General features: G+C 38.2%; 2 protein-coding genes across 4 annotated transcripts in view; both read left to right on the top strand.

The window, feature by feature from the left end:
- bcam (basal cell adhesion molecule (Lutheran blood group)) overlaps positions 1-13,254 on the top strand; it is a 52,122-nt gene extending 38,868 nt beyond the window's left edge. The window contains exons 8-17 of one of the 3 annotated variants that reach the window (XM_061717224.1): positions 72-213; positions 779-894; positions 2,702-2,843; positions 4,276-4,400; positions 5,016-5,157; positions 6,558-6,578; positions 7,165-7,197; positions 9,267-9,408; positions 10,313-10,412; positions 11,356-13,254. In XM_061717224.1, coding sequence (XP_061573208.1) covers positions 72-213; positions 779-894; positions 2,702-2,843; positions 4,276-4,400; positions 5,016-5,157; positions 6,558-6,578; positions 7,165-7,197; positions 9,267-9,408; positions 10,313-10,412; positions 11,356-11,358 — 966 coding nt within the window. In that variant the 3' untranslated portion in view covers positions 11,359-13,254. The remainder of the gene's footprint in view (positions 1-71; positions 214-778; positions 895-2,701; positions 2,844-4,275; positions 4,401-5,015; positions 5,158-6,557; positions 6,579-7,164; positions 7,198-9,266; positions 9,409-10,312; positions 10,413-11,355) is intronic. The other 2 variants (XM_061717225.1, XM_061717226.1) reach the window with 2 other exon arrangements.
- LOC133436703 (apolipoprotein A-IV-like) overlaps positions 1-15,010 on the top strand; it is a 298,467-nt gene that overhangs the window by 225,494 nt on the left and 57,963 nt on the right. The gene's annotated exons all lie outside the window — the stretch shown is intronic.

Here is a 15,010-nt window from a genome sequence, read left to right as displayed (position 1 = left end):
AAATGATAATAGTCTTTATTGCAGTCTTGCTCAATCTTTACCAACTGTAATGCCTGTCATTCTATATTCAGGGGCAGCCCATCAATGGTGACCAGGGTCTTCTGACTCTGAAATCTGTCAAGCGCACAGATTCCGGCGATTACGCGTGCACCGCCTTGGACTATGATAACCTGGATGCTGACCTGAATGCAGCTCTAAACCTCAATGTCCACTGTGAGTGAGCCAAAGGCACACAGCCATGTGCTGCTGTAGAATTAAGTAGCATAAAAAAACAATTTACCTCCTGTTTGTGCTGTTTCACCCTCACAGCAAGCTGCTCTTTTTATCAGTAAATCACGAAATTAAAAAGATTAGCATGGAATGGAATATAATGGAATCCTTTCAACCGGCTGATATTAACTTCAATTTTTCACAGGTCATCTGTTACTTTAATGCAATTTCAACCACACCGCTTAATTTGATCATATCATGCCCATTAAGTGATGGTAGCCTTGAAAGACTTAACATGGGCTTCAAAATGAGCTTGACTTCAGAGTATATTAGCTCTGTACTTAAGAAGAAAACACAAGAACAAAACTTTTTTTTTTTCATTGCAAAGATTAGTTGCAGCCAGACTCGTCAGAATTCAAAACAGACAATGCATAGTTCAAGAAGAAGTCCACAATATACACATTGATAAGTAGTGATGAGGGGCTTTTTTGATTTCACTACAAATCCCTGGGTTTTCTGATAACTTCCACAACTATTTTTCATCTGCTGCCTCTTTTCTCTTCATCAGACATTGACCCTCTCAACGTGACCCCAACTGGTCCTCAAGTTATCAAGCTTGGAGACAAGGTGGAGTGGCAGTGTAAGACCAAGGGATCCGACCATCATATAGTCCATTGGAAAAAGGTATATTACGTAATTTATTTCCATCTTTACTAACATTTCTGGGAAAATGTCATGCGCGTGACATGTACTGTACAAAGTACCACAGCACTCCTCTCTACACCATTTTAACAAACGCGGTGTTAATGTCCGTGGGGTTTGCTACCCCACTCTACCCCTCTCTTCCATGCGGTTTGCTGTTTTTGAGATGGATGCTGCTGTGTAAAAGTAACTTTGGCCACAAATTCCACCAAAAACCCTTTAAGTATGTTATATGAGAGAGCGTGCAGTTCCACACCTCAGAGCCCACACATGAACTTTCATTTCCACATGCCAAATGATCTTAACTCTGACAATTTTACTTAAAGGATTTGATTTCCCTGGATGGTATTCCATTAGAAATGTCCCAGTAATGGACAGTTAGCACTCATCTCTCATCTGCCTCCATCTTGGTGTGACTCGTGTATAAAACTGATACTTGATAGCACTCAGTATCAGGTTTTCTCTGCAGGTGACAGCAAAGCAGTCACATGTGAAGCTCACTTCATGCTTCTAGCTAGCATTGCTTATTTCATCATTGAAATAAAATATATAGCAGCTAAAAAGAATTAGCCATGAATAGGACATTTAAAAAGCCAACTAAGAGGCCTCTGTATTTCTTTTCCAACTTTGTCCACTGATGTTAGGAGACGCTAATGGAGATAAAGGTAGAGAAGTAAAATAATCAGCGTCTAAATCAGAGGCAAAGCAGAGCAGCTGGGACATACTGTACACAGGCCGCCACGTAGAATTGCCTCTCCCAGCCGAAGCACAGCCAATGTCCAACCAATTTGTGAACAATGGGAGTCCCCTGGTTAGAGGAGGATGATGTTTCAGCCCTGGATGTGGTAGGTTATTGGGCGGGTAGTGAATGGCCCATGCCCCCAAAAAGGCGAGGTTGTGTTAGGTTGGAATGTAACTTGGTAACTACATGAGATCTCCAAATACTTGTATTTAAAAAAAGGGATGTTTTTTTGTTGGTTTTTTTGCAAAGTTTCCTGTAAAACAAGTTTCTGTTAAGGCATCGTTTGTGCTGCTGCCAAAGCCTTTTGTTTTTGCAGCTTTTCTCCCCCTACAGATTGCCTGCTGTTACAAAGATTTGTTGTGCTTTATCCAACTCAAAAACACACCCTGGTGCTTGTTGCATTGTTGAGATGGAAAAAAGCAGGTTCCACTTGTCGATCTCATATAATATACTATTAACTACAATAAAGCAAATATTGAAGTATAATTTGATTAAAACAAACTTATTTTACTCCTGTACATGATATATGCAAAATGACAATGAAAGCAACAATTAAAGGCTATTCACTCAAGTTCTGTCAAGTGTATATGGTAAGCTTTCAAAATGATGTTTTGCTCTCTCTTGCTGTGTATTTGAAGCATCTCGGTACATCCTTATACAGCAAAACTCAAGAATGATAACATCCTGGCCTCCACTTGTTATGTGCACAGCGCTCCTGCAGTGTCTGACCTGTTGTTGTTGTTGTTGTAGCCAGTCTATCTGCTATTGTGCCTCCTGGGTGCGATAGAAACTGAGTAAAGAATGTGTTGTTCTGAGGGAGAATGATTCCTGTGAGAAGAAGTGGAGTAGAATTGCTGGAGACAGGTTTATCATGGAGGATGATCTGTTATCACTGTGCTGTCAAACAGTATATGCGAATATTCCCCCTCTGCTATCCCAGCATAGCAGCGTGCCTTTCTGCTTTTACTTTCAAATGGAAAAAGGAAAGAAAAAGAGAGAATAAAGGGATGATAGTAGTTTTTATTTCTGTGTTTGTGTCCCCCCCAGGGCTCTGAGATGCTCTCTCAGGACGGTGTTCTATCAATACAAGAAGCTACATATGATAATGCTGGAGAGTACGTTTGCGTTGGAGCCGTTCCGTCTGTGCCTGGCCTGAAGGCTGAGGCCAGTGTCAACCTCACTGTCACAGGTAACATAGTGTCCAGATATATACTTACACTCTCACATTCACAGCTCTGCAGTTTCCTAAACCTGTGAAACTTTATCATCTTTATAAAAAAGACACATATATTATTTTTTTCTTTTTTATTTGATGCCAGCAATGTTTCCAAAGTTTTGGAACATAGAAAAAAAAGAGGTTTCATTTTCAAAAGTAGCCTGGTTCACAATTAATCCATTTAAATAGCAGCAAATCAGTTAGATATGCAAAGAAAACTGCAAAGCAGACAATGAAGGAAATAGTTCAGCATCTGTTGAAAAGCATCATTGACAAAGACGGGGGAACACAAACCCCCAAAGTTTTGAACCTGAAATGTTCTTACTGCGAGGCATCATTTGCAGTAAACAACATCATTCAAAGACTTGGAGAATGTGGAGACATTTCCTTGGTTACCTAAGGGATCAATACTGGCTGGTAAGCTCTACTGAATGGCCTTGATTTCCAGGCCCTCAGGCAAAATGTATGAAAAAGAAACACATCACTGGTTTACTGTATTAACAAAAACAAATTCCATCTAAACATAAAAGAAAACTGTAGATAAACTCATAAACACCTTTACTTGTATTGTACATTTCTGGACTCAAGATTATTGAAGGCTGACAAAGAGAAAGCTGAAACTGTCCTTTGGTTTGATCTTTGAAAGTTCCTGAGCATCATACTTTATTAAGTCTTTTTCAGGGAAGGTGTTTTCTGTTCTAGCAAGACAAGACCAAATCCCAGCATCCACATATTACAACAGCATAAAAACACTTTTGAGTCAATGAAATCTTTTAAAATTGTTAAGTCTTAAAAACTACAACACTGCTTTGTTCTTGAAAGAAGATGCATTGCATAACTGAGGATAAATTACATCTGTCACAGCTTATTGGAAACATGTTGCTGACATCAAGCTTAAAATGAGCTATTATTTTCTAGCATTTTCATTAGGTTAACATGTTATTTACAAATTATGGCATTCTGGTTTCTTTTAGATTTTAGATATCCCTACTCTTTGGGTAAAAGGGTGTATTTATTGAACATACACGTACATCTAAGCAACAGAGTATACAGATTAGGCATACTGTTACTGGTTTGCTAAATATATGGGAAATCAGACCTTATCAATAAATTATAATCTTCACTTACAGTATATGAGGCTTGATGTTTGGTGCTGGAAAACTACTCCGTATAGTGCTGTAAGGAGACTAAGCTTTTCTAATGTAGCTTTAATTTCACCCTAAACCCACTGTACACACAAAACATTATCAGAATAGGGAGTGTCTGAGCAATCAGTGTATTGTTTTAGTTAAAAGAAGGAGGTTGTATATTTGGCTGAGATGGCTTCCGTGTTCCAATGAGAGACGGCTTTGTCCATGTGTTCGATGCGTTATAGAATTGTTTGCTTTGTTTTCACTCCACCCAGGAAAACCAATGATCGAGCCTCCTGCTCCTGGAGAGGTGGGGAAGGAAGGAGACAGCGTGACTCTACTGTGCTCGGCTTATGGTTTTCCCCTTCCTCAGTTCACCTGGAAGCCCTCTGGAAAGCAGGTAGATATGCAAAAACACAGCCAGGCTACTCAGAGACTGAATCCATCAGCTTGTTTCCCTATTTCTTAGCAAACCACTGCAGTGGCGCAGCAAAAATATGTCAGCTGTGTGTTTTTTTTGTTTGTTTGTTTTTTATGTATCTCAACATTGATATTTGAGTCATGATTTTCATAACATCTTAACATTTACATGGTGGACCGCTCTGAAACTTCAAAAGAAAAAAAAAAAGGAAAAGAAAGTCCCCCATGAAGCAGTTTCAAAGAAATGTACATGAGAAGTTCAGCTTCATTATTAAAATATTGGGATAAAGAGATAAGATAAGATGAAACTTTAATGATCCTTTTGAAAAGCTGGATAATATTGTAAGCAAATAGCAACAGTGATATGCAAGATCAAAGATGGGAGATGCTTTAATTTGCACAACTGACCATTCATTAGATGAATTGAACAGGAATGTAGAATCAAAGAAACCAAGAAAAAAAAATGTTAGAAAAAGATCACATGGATTCAAAACTTTTTCTTCACAAAATGAGTCATCCACAATGTCGGACATAGGTTTGATAACACAATTACATTTCCCCTCATCTCTCTCTCCTCTCTCTTCCCTCCTGTCAGTCCATCACAGTGGAAGGCAACAAGGTGGTGAGCTCTGTGACGCTACAGACCACGGCCGATGTCATGAAGGGCGGGGTGGTCTGCGAGGCCTCCAACGACCATGGATCTGATAGCAAGACCTTCCCGGTATCTCTGAAACGAGGTCGGTGTGAAGAACGCTGCAGTGCAGCTATTTCAGCTCTTTCACCTCTGAGTTTTCATGCTGAGCCTAAAGAAAAACTGATTCGGCTATCCAACTGTGTATTGGAAACAGATGAAAGAGTATTTTGCCAGCGTTATTTTTAGAAACTATACCTCAAAGAATAACTTCGAAGCAGCGGCACAAGGTCTTTTTAAGTTCAGAACAAGTAGGGATTTACCTAGATGAAGAGCAGATACACAGAACTAGATTGTTCTTGTGAACTATTGTCGTTATAAATATTTGCACGCAGGAAAATTGAGCTTTTTGGCACACTAGGGCACACCTGATCATATCTCTGATCAGGTCCAAACTGACAGTCCTCCTTGTGGCTACCAAATATACACGGAGAAACTGTAACTGAATGATTGGTACTGCTAATCAGTCAGTGGCTGTGCCTGCGAGCAGTCACTACCTCACAGCCCAGCTTCATTCACAAATGCTTGTTTCTATGTCACATTTGTATATTTCAATTAGGGCTGTTCGATTAATCGATTTTAAATCGTAATCGCGATTATGTAATTAGAACGATGTTAAAACGTGAAACTCGTAAAATCGATTTTTCACTTTTTTTTTATTTTTATTTTTTTTTTTTAGCTTGTCTGCACACATAATAATGATTGATACCATATTAATGATTGATGGAAATACCTCTCAATACCTGCGACAAGTGCCCCATCGGAGAGGCTCTTTAGTGTAGGAGGGGGCGTTGTAACATCGGCCACCGGGCATCCCTTAAGCCAGATGCGGTAGACCGGCTCGTGTTTCCTTGCAAAAAACTTGCAAATGTGAATAGCAAATGTAATGAGTGACATTACACACCTCTACCTCCTTCATGGGTTGCATTATTATTTAGCATGCAAAGACCCAGTTTAGTTTAATTAGAAAATGTCTTGTTTTATTTAATTGGAAATATAACTTACTGTATGTTTGCAAGTGCTGATTTGCTGATTTTTTTTTTCAGAGATAAAACTTTATATTTTATTATATTTTTTAAAACTTTTTTTCAACTTATTTTACAGAGTTTTACACTTTATTCATTCATTTTTGGTTTAATAAGAGCAAAGTTTGCACTTAAAGCCCAATGGGGCAAATGTTCAATGAAAAAAACAGCATATTTGAAATCATTTCTTTGCCTTTTGTCAATTCACAAAATAATCGTAATCGTAATCGAAAATCGGATTTTGAGAGAAAAAAAATCGAGATTTTATTTTTGGGCAAAATCGAACAGCCCTAATTTCAATCAACTATTGAGCTGAAACTTTTTTTTTTTATGATTTACTAACAGCAGGTGCCCTCCTACTTTGCTCTTTTGTAACACTATGCCCTCAACCCTGTCTTCTGTTTCTCCTTCTCTCTTGCAGCAATTGGCAACTCAGCTGAAGGTAGAGCCTTCTCCCTCCTCCTCCTCCTCCTCTCCTCCCTTCTTCTCTCAGGACTCTTTGTTGTACAGACCCTGTAATTTAGAAAACTCCCCTCCATCCATCTCCTCTTGCCCCAGCCCTTCCATCTATCTCACACACACAAACATGCACGCACACACACACACACACACAACACACACACTTTCCTCTCTGCTGTACTGTAATCTTGTATATTTGCCCTCTTGCTACCGAACACTGTGGATATTGTATATTGTTATTCCTCTCTTGTCACCTTTGTATGATGTCTGTCCTATATTTTGTGGATGCTACTACAAGTTTTTGTGGCCTCTTGGGGAGAATAAAGGACTCTATTCTATTCTATTCCTCTTATTCCTCTCTTTGTTTCTTTACTGTGTGTGTTTTGGTCAACCCTTCTTTCCAACTGCCTTCTAGTTTCCTGCTAATCTCCTGTCGTTGTTTCCACTCACCGGGTGCTGTATGTAGATAGTATAACTTCTTTTTTTTTAATGCATATGCTCTCAGTGGTGTGCGTTGTGGTCTTTGCTTTGCTATGCTATCGGACTGAGAAACTCTCTTTCTTTCAAAGTGCTGCTCTCTGGAAACCCTGTGCTAAAGTCAGGTCTGTATGGCTAACCCTTTTGACATGTGTGTGGTGTCCGTCTAGAACTGCCAGTTACTGTGTGTGTATAGACGTCTGTGGACACACACGGGTTAATGTATTTGTGTTTACATGAGTTCATGTTTTAGTGTATCTGTACTTGTATTACTATGATTGAGAGTGCATTCTTGTGAGAGAACAAAAAAGGAAGAAGCGCTTTAAACAAGGCAAAGGAAATTGTTAAACCGTCCCACACGTTGACGTTTAAAGATCAGCTCTCATAATTCTTTTACTGACGACACGGCACGAAGAAATATTTGCCAGTTTTATCCCCCTAAAGGTGTGGAAGTTAAATTGCTTTTACAAAACTGTCCAGTATTTACAGGTTCGGTCTCTTCCATCATGACTTTTGTAGAATCTCGTGAGCAATCACAGAATAAAGATGCACCAGTGATCCCTTCTTTGGTCTTCATGTGGGTTCTTCTGGAAATGAGGTTGGGAGACAACTAGACCACATTGATCTCATACCATGTATACCTCTTCAAAAATGTTATTTTGATTAATAGATCACTGAAAAAAAAACTCCTGTTAAATATGAAATATATTTCTATTTTCATTGTCATCAGTGATTTTTCAATTACCATTTCACATAATTGGATTGTAAAAGTCTCCAAACAATAGTTAAGAAAAAACAAAAAAAAACTGCTCCCCAGATAGAAAAATCAGATTAAAACAATTAATATTGTTAGGAAAAAGTATTGAATCTCGCTGATGCCTGACGATGAAATTAAACTGAAAGACCGTGCTATGACTGATATTGAATACATGTCAGATTTCCAACCGTAACTGCCGGTGAATCAATATTAATTTGAGCATCATCTACAAAGTTGGTCAGCAGCAGAGAATGCTGATGAACTGTCGGCTTTTCAATCTACTAATTTAACTGGAACACAATGCTGATTTTAAAAGTGTCAACACAGTTTGTTTATCAATCCACCTTGAATCTTTAACCTTAAATCAAAAATTAGCCATAGTGGTCATAAGGGCTTTTTTTTTTGAACTTTTAATATCACTTGCATTGATCGCATTAAGACAGAAATGTGTCCCCAGATTAAAAATGTCCTGTAAAAGGCCTTGTCCTCGTGATTTCCTCGTGCAAACCATTTTGGGAAACTCTCAGAGATGTCTCAGGTGTTATGAAGAAGGAAAACAGTGGTGGACAAGAAAAGCAAGATGCATTTCACTGTGTGGTCAGTTTAATTGGCAGCAGAAGCACAGGAGCTGCCACCTACACTTTCTGGGAGTCTTTGTCATTACTTTGTGGTTGCCAGGCAACCATAGGAGATCCCATGAAGTCAAAACTCCCAGCCGCGTATCAGTCCATCATTCATGCCCCTGTAAAACGAGTAAAGAAATGAAAGAAAACTTAATCCAATAATTTAGGGATGATGGAGGGTCACTGTTAAAAACCTCCCATAATAATATAGTACGATTAGACCTTAATCCAGTTATTGTTAGAGTTAATGTATTACGGCGTCCGTTCAAACACACGTTTATGGCCTCACAATTATAGTAATACAAGTGTAGCTGGATGGGTGAGTATGTTCAGTGTTGTTTTCTGGGTCTGGTCAGCTGTCTTGTATTACTTGTCAGGATACAGGCCCTGTTATTGGGTCCCATCACATTTCAGTCATTGCATTCAGAAGCTAACCCCACATCCCGACCCCCACCCCCTTATCCTCTCCACTCCTTCGCCCAACCATCCATTAACACTTTTCACCTGGACCCCATCTATGCCCATCCCTTACCTTTTCGTCCACCCCAAATGAAATCATCCCCTCCCCTCCCCCGTTCTCCCTTTTTCTACCACACAAATCAAACACCCCTCATGGTGCCTCTCCCCCCTGCAAATCAAAAAAAAAAACTCCCACCATTCCACCTCCCCACCTCCTCCACTGTGATCAACCCTCCACACCTCCCTCCTACCATCAAATTCTATCTTAACCCCCCACCTCAACCCCCCACTGTCCCATCAACCCTCCTCCCCACCACCTGCTCCCTCCATGTGTCCCTCCATTACGGCGTTGTAGCTGACAAGCAGCAGGGAGGCTCCAGCGGGGTGGTGATAGCCGTAGTGGTGTGTGTTCTGCTGCTCCTGCTGCTGGTGGCCCTCATCTACTTCCTGAGCAAGAAGAGCAAGCTGCCCTGCGGCAAGAAGGACAAGAAGGAAGTGTGAGTAAAGGGAAAAGAGGGACAGATGGGACAAATGATGCATAAACATGTCTGAGTAGCTTTGTGAAATAAAGAAAAAGAAAACAAATGCTTCTGCAGTAGGGTTGCCACCTTTCAGAAATAGAAATAAGGGACGCTCCGATTTCAGCAACGCAGACCCCAAAAAAAGGGACATCCCCAAAACTTCTAAACTGCATAGAAATGTATTTATTTTATATGAAAAAACTAAATGCTTTGATTTAAAGTTTAAAGTGCTTTAATAGCATTTAACTTGCATGACTGTACAGACATCCAACCATACAACTGAAATATCCTCCCATGATGTGTACGTCCATCAGCCCAGATGTAGAATATAACCTACAGGTGAAGGTCGGAACATTAGAATATGGTGTAAAAGTTAATTTATTTCAATAATTCAACTTAAAAGGTGAAACTAATATATTACATAGTGTCATTACATGCAAAGCAAGATATGTTAAACCTTTATTTGTTATACTTTTGATGATTGAATTGTTTATTGATTTCATAATATAGAGATTTTTTCATTTGGGGTTTTCATAAACTGTGAGCCATAATCACCAAAATTATAACAAATAAAGGCTTGAAATATCTCACTTTGAATGAAGTGGGAAATAATATATTTGTTTCACCTTTAGTTGAATTTACTAAGAATGAAGTTTTGCAATATATTCACATTTTCCGACCTTCACCTGTATATTATTACATCAATAAATAAGAGCATAATATGTGGCCGTATTGGTTCAATACGGAATGCAACTTTTAATTCCCAATTACGGAACAATTCCGTATTTTAAGGGACGGGTGGCAAGCCTATTCTGCAATGAATTCAGAACGGACCCTGTAACAGCTGGTCCATCTCTCCCTGAATCTGGTTCTTGTTCAGGTCCACCGGAGAGGTCAACAATGACATTGTAGTGGAGATGAAGACGGACAAGGCCAACGAAGAGGACGGTCTGCTCAACAAAAAAGTTTCCACACAACAGGTAAGGCCGGTGGTCAAAGATGCAAAGTTTGTTCAAACGTATGGAGAACTAGCAGTTTACTTTTGTGCTTTAACATGGCGTTCCAAGGTTTAAGCAGCTTTTTCATCCATTAATGTCTTAAAATACAATCCAACGATAATTCAAATAGAAAACACTACAGCTTTTGTATAAAGGTTTTAAAACATGAACAGGACATTCTGACATTACCTTGACATCTACAATTATTACCAGACTCTTGAGTCTCACTGCTTCTCTATAGTCAGTTGTAGTTCAAAGAAATATGCAGCATCTCCAGCTTAAATGATGGAGTGTGGCACCTGAAGGGAGATGAAAATGCCACCAGAAAAATCTAAAAATCTTTCATCATAAACTGTATAGGAGTGAAATATTTATTTGAACTTTAAAGCTTGGTTTTAGTCTTTTTTAAAGTGCACCGAGATTAAGATTTCTTTTGATATTCGTCCGTTTCATCAGTTATCATATGATGTTTTATAGAAGAGATTTCATTAAATACCACCTGGAAAGCTGGAAAACTGCCACCTAAAAAGACTGCAGCCAAGCCAAATGAGCTATATATATATATATATATATATATATATATATATATATATATATATATATATATATATATATATATATATATATATATATATATATATATATATATATATAACTGGAACACTATATATATATATATATATATATATATATATATATATATATATATATATATATATATATATATATATATATATATATATATATATATATATATATATATATATATATATATATATATATATATATTATATATATTATAATTATATTATATATATATATATATATATATATATATATCATTTTGTTTCCTCTGTAATCATGATTATTGGAAATAAAACATCACACATATTATCTTTTGTGTTTTTGTCCGTCTTTCTCTCAGTGATGAAACCAGGAGAAGGAAAAGACTCAGAGTGATGAAGGGAAGAGGAGGATGTCAGTCACGAAGACAACAGGGCTATTTTGTTTTTTCTTTCCTACATTGGACTGTGCGGACAGCAAGAGGTAGTGAAGCAGGAGGGCTTGTTTTGGGGACTTTAAGGTACACGTCACGCTCCGCTTTGGTTATGCTTGTTTCCTAACGTAGCTTTTTTAAATAAAGAAAACAAATCAAAACACAGCGGGCGACTGGATAACAGCTTGTTTTTTAGCCAATCACAATCTTTGGTAGGCTCCTCTACAGAGCAGAGATGTACATTAAGGCACAACTGAAAAAAAGATAAACGCAGTGGCTTAATCCTTCCAATTTACCTTGAATGCAGCACAAAATGTCAATAACCCTTTTTTTTTTGTCTGTGGCGTTTGTCTGCATTCAAGCATTACAGGGAACATCCTGTCTGTTTTGGAGTCTGCACTTAAATTCTTTCCTTACTGCTGGTAGTAATTGGGGAAATTAACAAGCTTTCATCCAATCTGATTCACTTCAGTAAATGATATTTTGGTCCCTCAAACAAATTGTTTGGCTGTAAATTTTGTTTTTTTGCTTTTATATTATTTTTTTTCAAAGAAACTCATCTTTGCTTTAGTGCATTTTGTTTAATTGTACGTTTGCAACCCGTGAATGTTTATATCTTGTTTTCCAATATCATTTATTAGCTTTTAGTAGAGAGAAGCCATGTATTTAATAACAGCAGCCCTATCTCATTATTGCTAGAATTGTTCAATCCAGGCCAAAAGCCGCCCAGCAGCAAATCTTTTAGGTTGTACAAACTTGTTCTCACCATTTCCAGCACACAAGTACATTAAATGGGATCATTTGTTTGTCTTTCCTTTTCTGCATCTCTGTAAATTCAGATACCTGTTACATTGACTCTGGAGCAGGAGCAGCTGCACGGTGCTGAGTCCAGCTTGACTGTGGTTACTGAGCTGTAATTGCTATGCTTTCTTCTAAAGTGCATTGTTGCTTTCTTGTCAGTGCCATTACCACAGTCTTTCAAAGGAACGTTGGTGATATTTGGTGAGAGGAACGTGTTGTTTTTCCATTCAAAGTCAAAGTAAATGACACCCTTAGTATAGGGGCTGCAGCACAGTAGTCACAGCTTTGCCTGTTAGGACGAACCTCTGGACCACGTAAACTCCAGTTTGAAACAAACAGGGACGGGAATGTGTGGGAGACATGAGGGTTGTTGATGAAGCGTTCAGGTACCTTTTTCTTTGTAATAAATTGAACTATTTCTGCACTTAGGTACGGAGTCCTGGCATTGTTGGTTCTACTGCACTTTGCCAGCAGGCCGAAATACAGCAGGTTTATTTGGTCTTTTACTTGGTTGTACACTGGAACCAATGGCCTTGATATTTTCTTAGAAAACAAGGTCACCTCAAATAAGCATCTGTGCCAACGAGGCTGATTTTATTTTTCATTGTCTGTCTGCTGTTCTTGCCGTAAACGTACTGACAGTTAGCAGACCTGTGATGGCAGGTGAAGATAGCGACTGAACTTAAAGAACTGTTTTTTTTTTGGTTGTTTTTCATGTATTATATAAAATTATTGTGGTATAAAAGTTGTTTTTTTTAGAAAGGGGATTCTTAATTTTGGAACTACTGAGCTTTCTTTTTCCCTTGCTTTTCTACTCACTCAGCGAAGAGAGGAAATGTCTATTGTTTGAGATGTTGTTTTACTGAGATATTCTCAGAGCTTCACTGCTCTCTTTCTTCACTGTATGCTGTACATGTTGTGATACACTGTTTGTGACTTCTGTGGTGTTTGATGTATCTTTTTACTTTGTTTCAACTGTGTAGAATTTATAATGAAAAAAACCCAAGAAAAACCAATCACACCCCATTATGCTTTGTGTTTTCATTTTTCATTCCTGTCTTTGCAGCAGACTTGTTTTTTGTAGTTTTTATTCCCCAACACTCTTTTATTCATTTAGATTCAGGGGTGTGTCTGTGCTTTTTTTAGTATTATTATCATTGTCACAATGAAAACAAAGCCCAAACTATTGATTATCACCACTAAAATCTTCATATCTGCTAGAAATGGTTCATAATGCAATTTATATGCATGTTTCAAGAACGTCCAAAAAGATGACATGTAATTCAGATTTTAATATCATTGATCTAAATATATTTAACCAGCAATGGATGATGATTTGCTCAGACAGAACAAACCAATGGAGGGAACAAATATACAGGGAAACATGACGTCATGATACACATGTCAGTTTGATTTAATTCCTGGAAATCAGTTGCGTCAACATCCGATTTCTATGCATTTTGTGAGTTAAGGATGTTATGGAAAATACAAAAAAAAAAAACAGAATGTACTTTCACTTTAATTTTTTTGCAGACAGAATCGACCAAAGATATTTCAGGTTTAGTTTGTTTTTCTTGTAAGTCTTTTTTTTTATTGTCAGCTTGGTTTTATTTTTCAGTATATATAGATTTTTACATTTCAGGCCTGAAAAAGAACAACAGCAAAGAAATCAACTTGTTTTTCTTTTTTCCTTCCTTTGAGGGGTGATCATATTCCACGTATTGATTGAGCTGAGGTTTAATGTCGGATGCCCTACCTGACATCCCTCACCATTTATCAGGGCACACAACCGGCACTATGAGAATGCTGGCTTGTGACCGCTTCATGATTGATTTTTTTATTCATTTACTTATTTGCAGTGTCAGGGGCAATGTGGCACAGCATCTTGCCCTAATAAGCTTCCACCAACTCTACCCAATGATCACCCTCATTTCAAGCTCCAGACACACCAAAAAAAGTTTGCACACCAAAGTTTTTTTTCTTGTGAATGTTTCTGTATTCCAGTACATGACATATCCTCTCCAAAGTAATTATCAGTTATAGATGAATGATGGTTCTTGATTCAGTGCTGTCTGAACAATCAAATATGTTGGATATCCAGCAGGCTTTCAAAACCATCTCTTAATCAAGAGACAAGACAACAGCACAATCTCAATATCAGAATTTTTGAGCCATTCTGCATCTTTAACATTGAATATAAGCATGCTTTGCCTCACCCCACAGCCTCAGAGGGTACAGGCCTATCAGGGACATGTTCACGATTCACACCCACTGCACTGCTGGTTTCCATTAGGATATTAAAAGCCTGCCATCAATGTGACCCAGCAAAATCGATCGGTGCCGTGCATTTAAAGAAGTAAAGATGGACGAGAGCGGCATGGACAGACATGAGAGTTGCTCTGACAGCATGAGTAACAGCATCACTGATGTCACATGTCAGCATCTGTAATTGTAAACTGTAAAACCGTAAAACATGCAAATAGACACACTGACAAGTTTGTTGGTCGCTATCCATTAAAAAAGAAAAACCCACAACGGTCACTGATGAGATGAAAGAGAGGTGTTTCATCTCCCCACTGCATGTGTCAGCTCTTTTCACAGATGTTCAGTAGGATTTAAATCAGGAAGAGTCCAATGTCTCGTGTTTAGCCATTTTCTTTGGTTATTGTCCTGTATGAGGACCCATGGCCTGGGACTGAGATGAAGATTTCTGACACTTCGCAGCACTTTTAACTCCAGAGTGCCTTGATAGTGTTGAGATTTCATTTTACCTGGACAGATT

This window comes from Cololabis saira, chromosome 3 (genome assembly GCF_033807715.1).
Source record: "Cololabis saira isolate AMF1-May2022 chromosome 3, fColSai1.1, whole genome shotgun sequence".
In the NCBI taxonomy this organism is placed as follows: Eukaryota; Metazoa; Chordata; class Actinopteri; order Beloniformes; family Belonidae; genus Cololabis; species Cololabis saira.
This window is presented reverse-complemented; position numbering and strand designations above follow the sequence as displayed.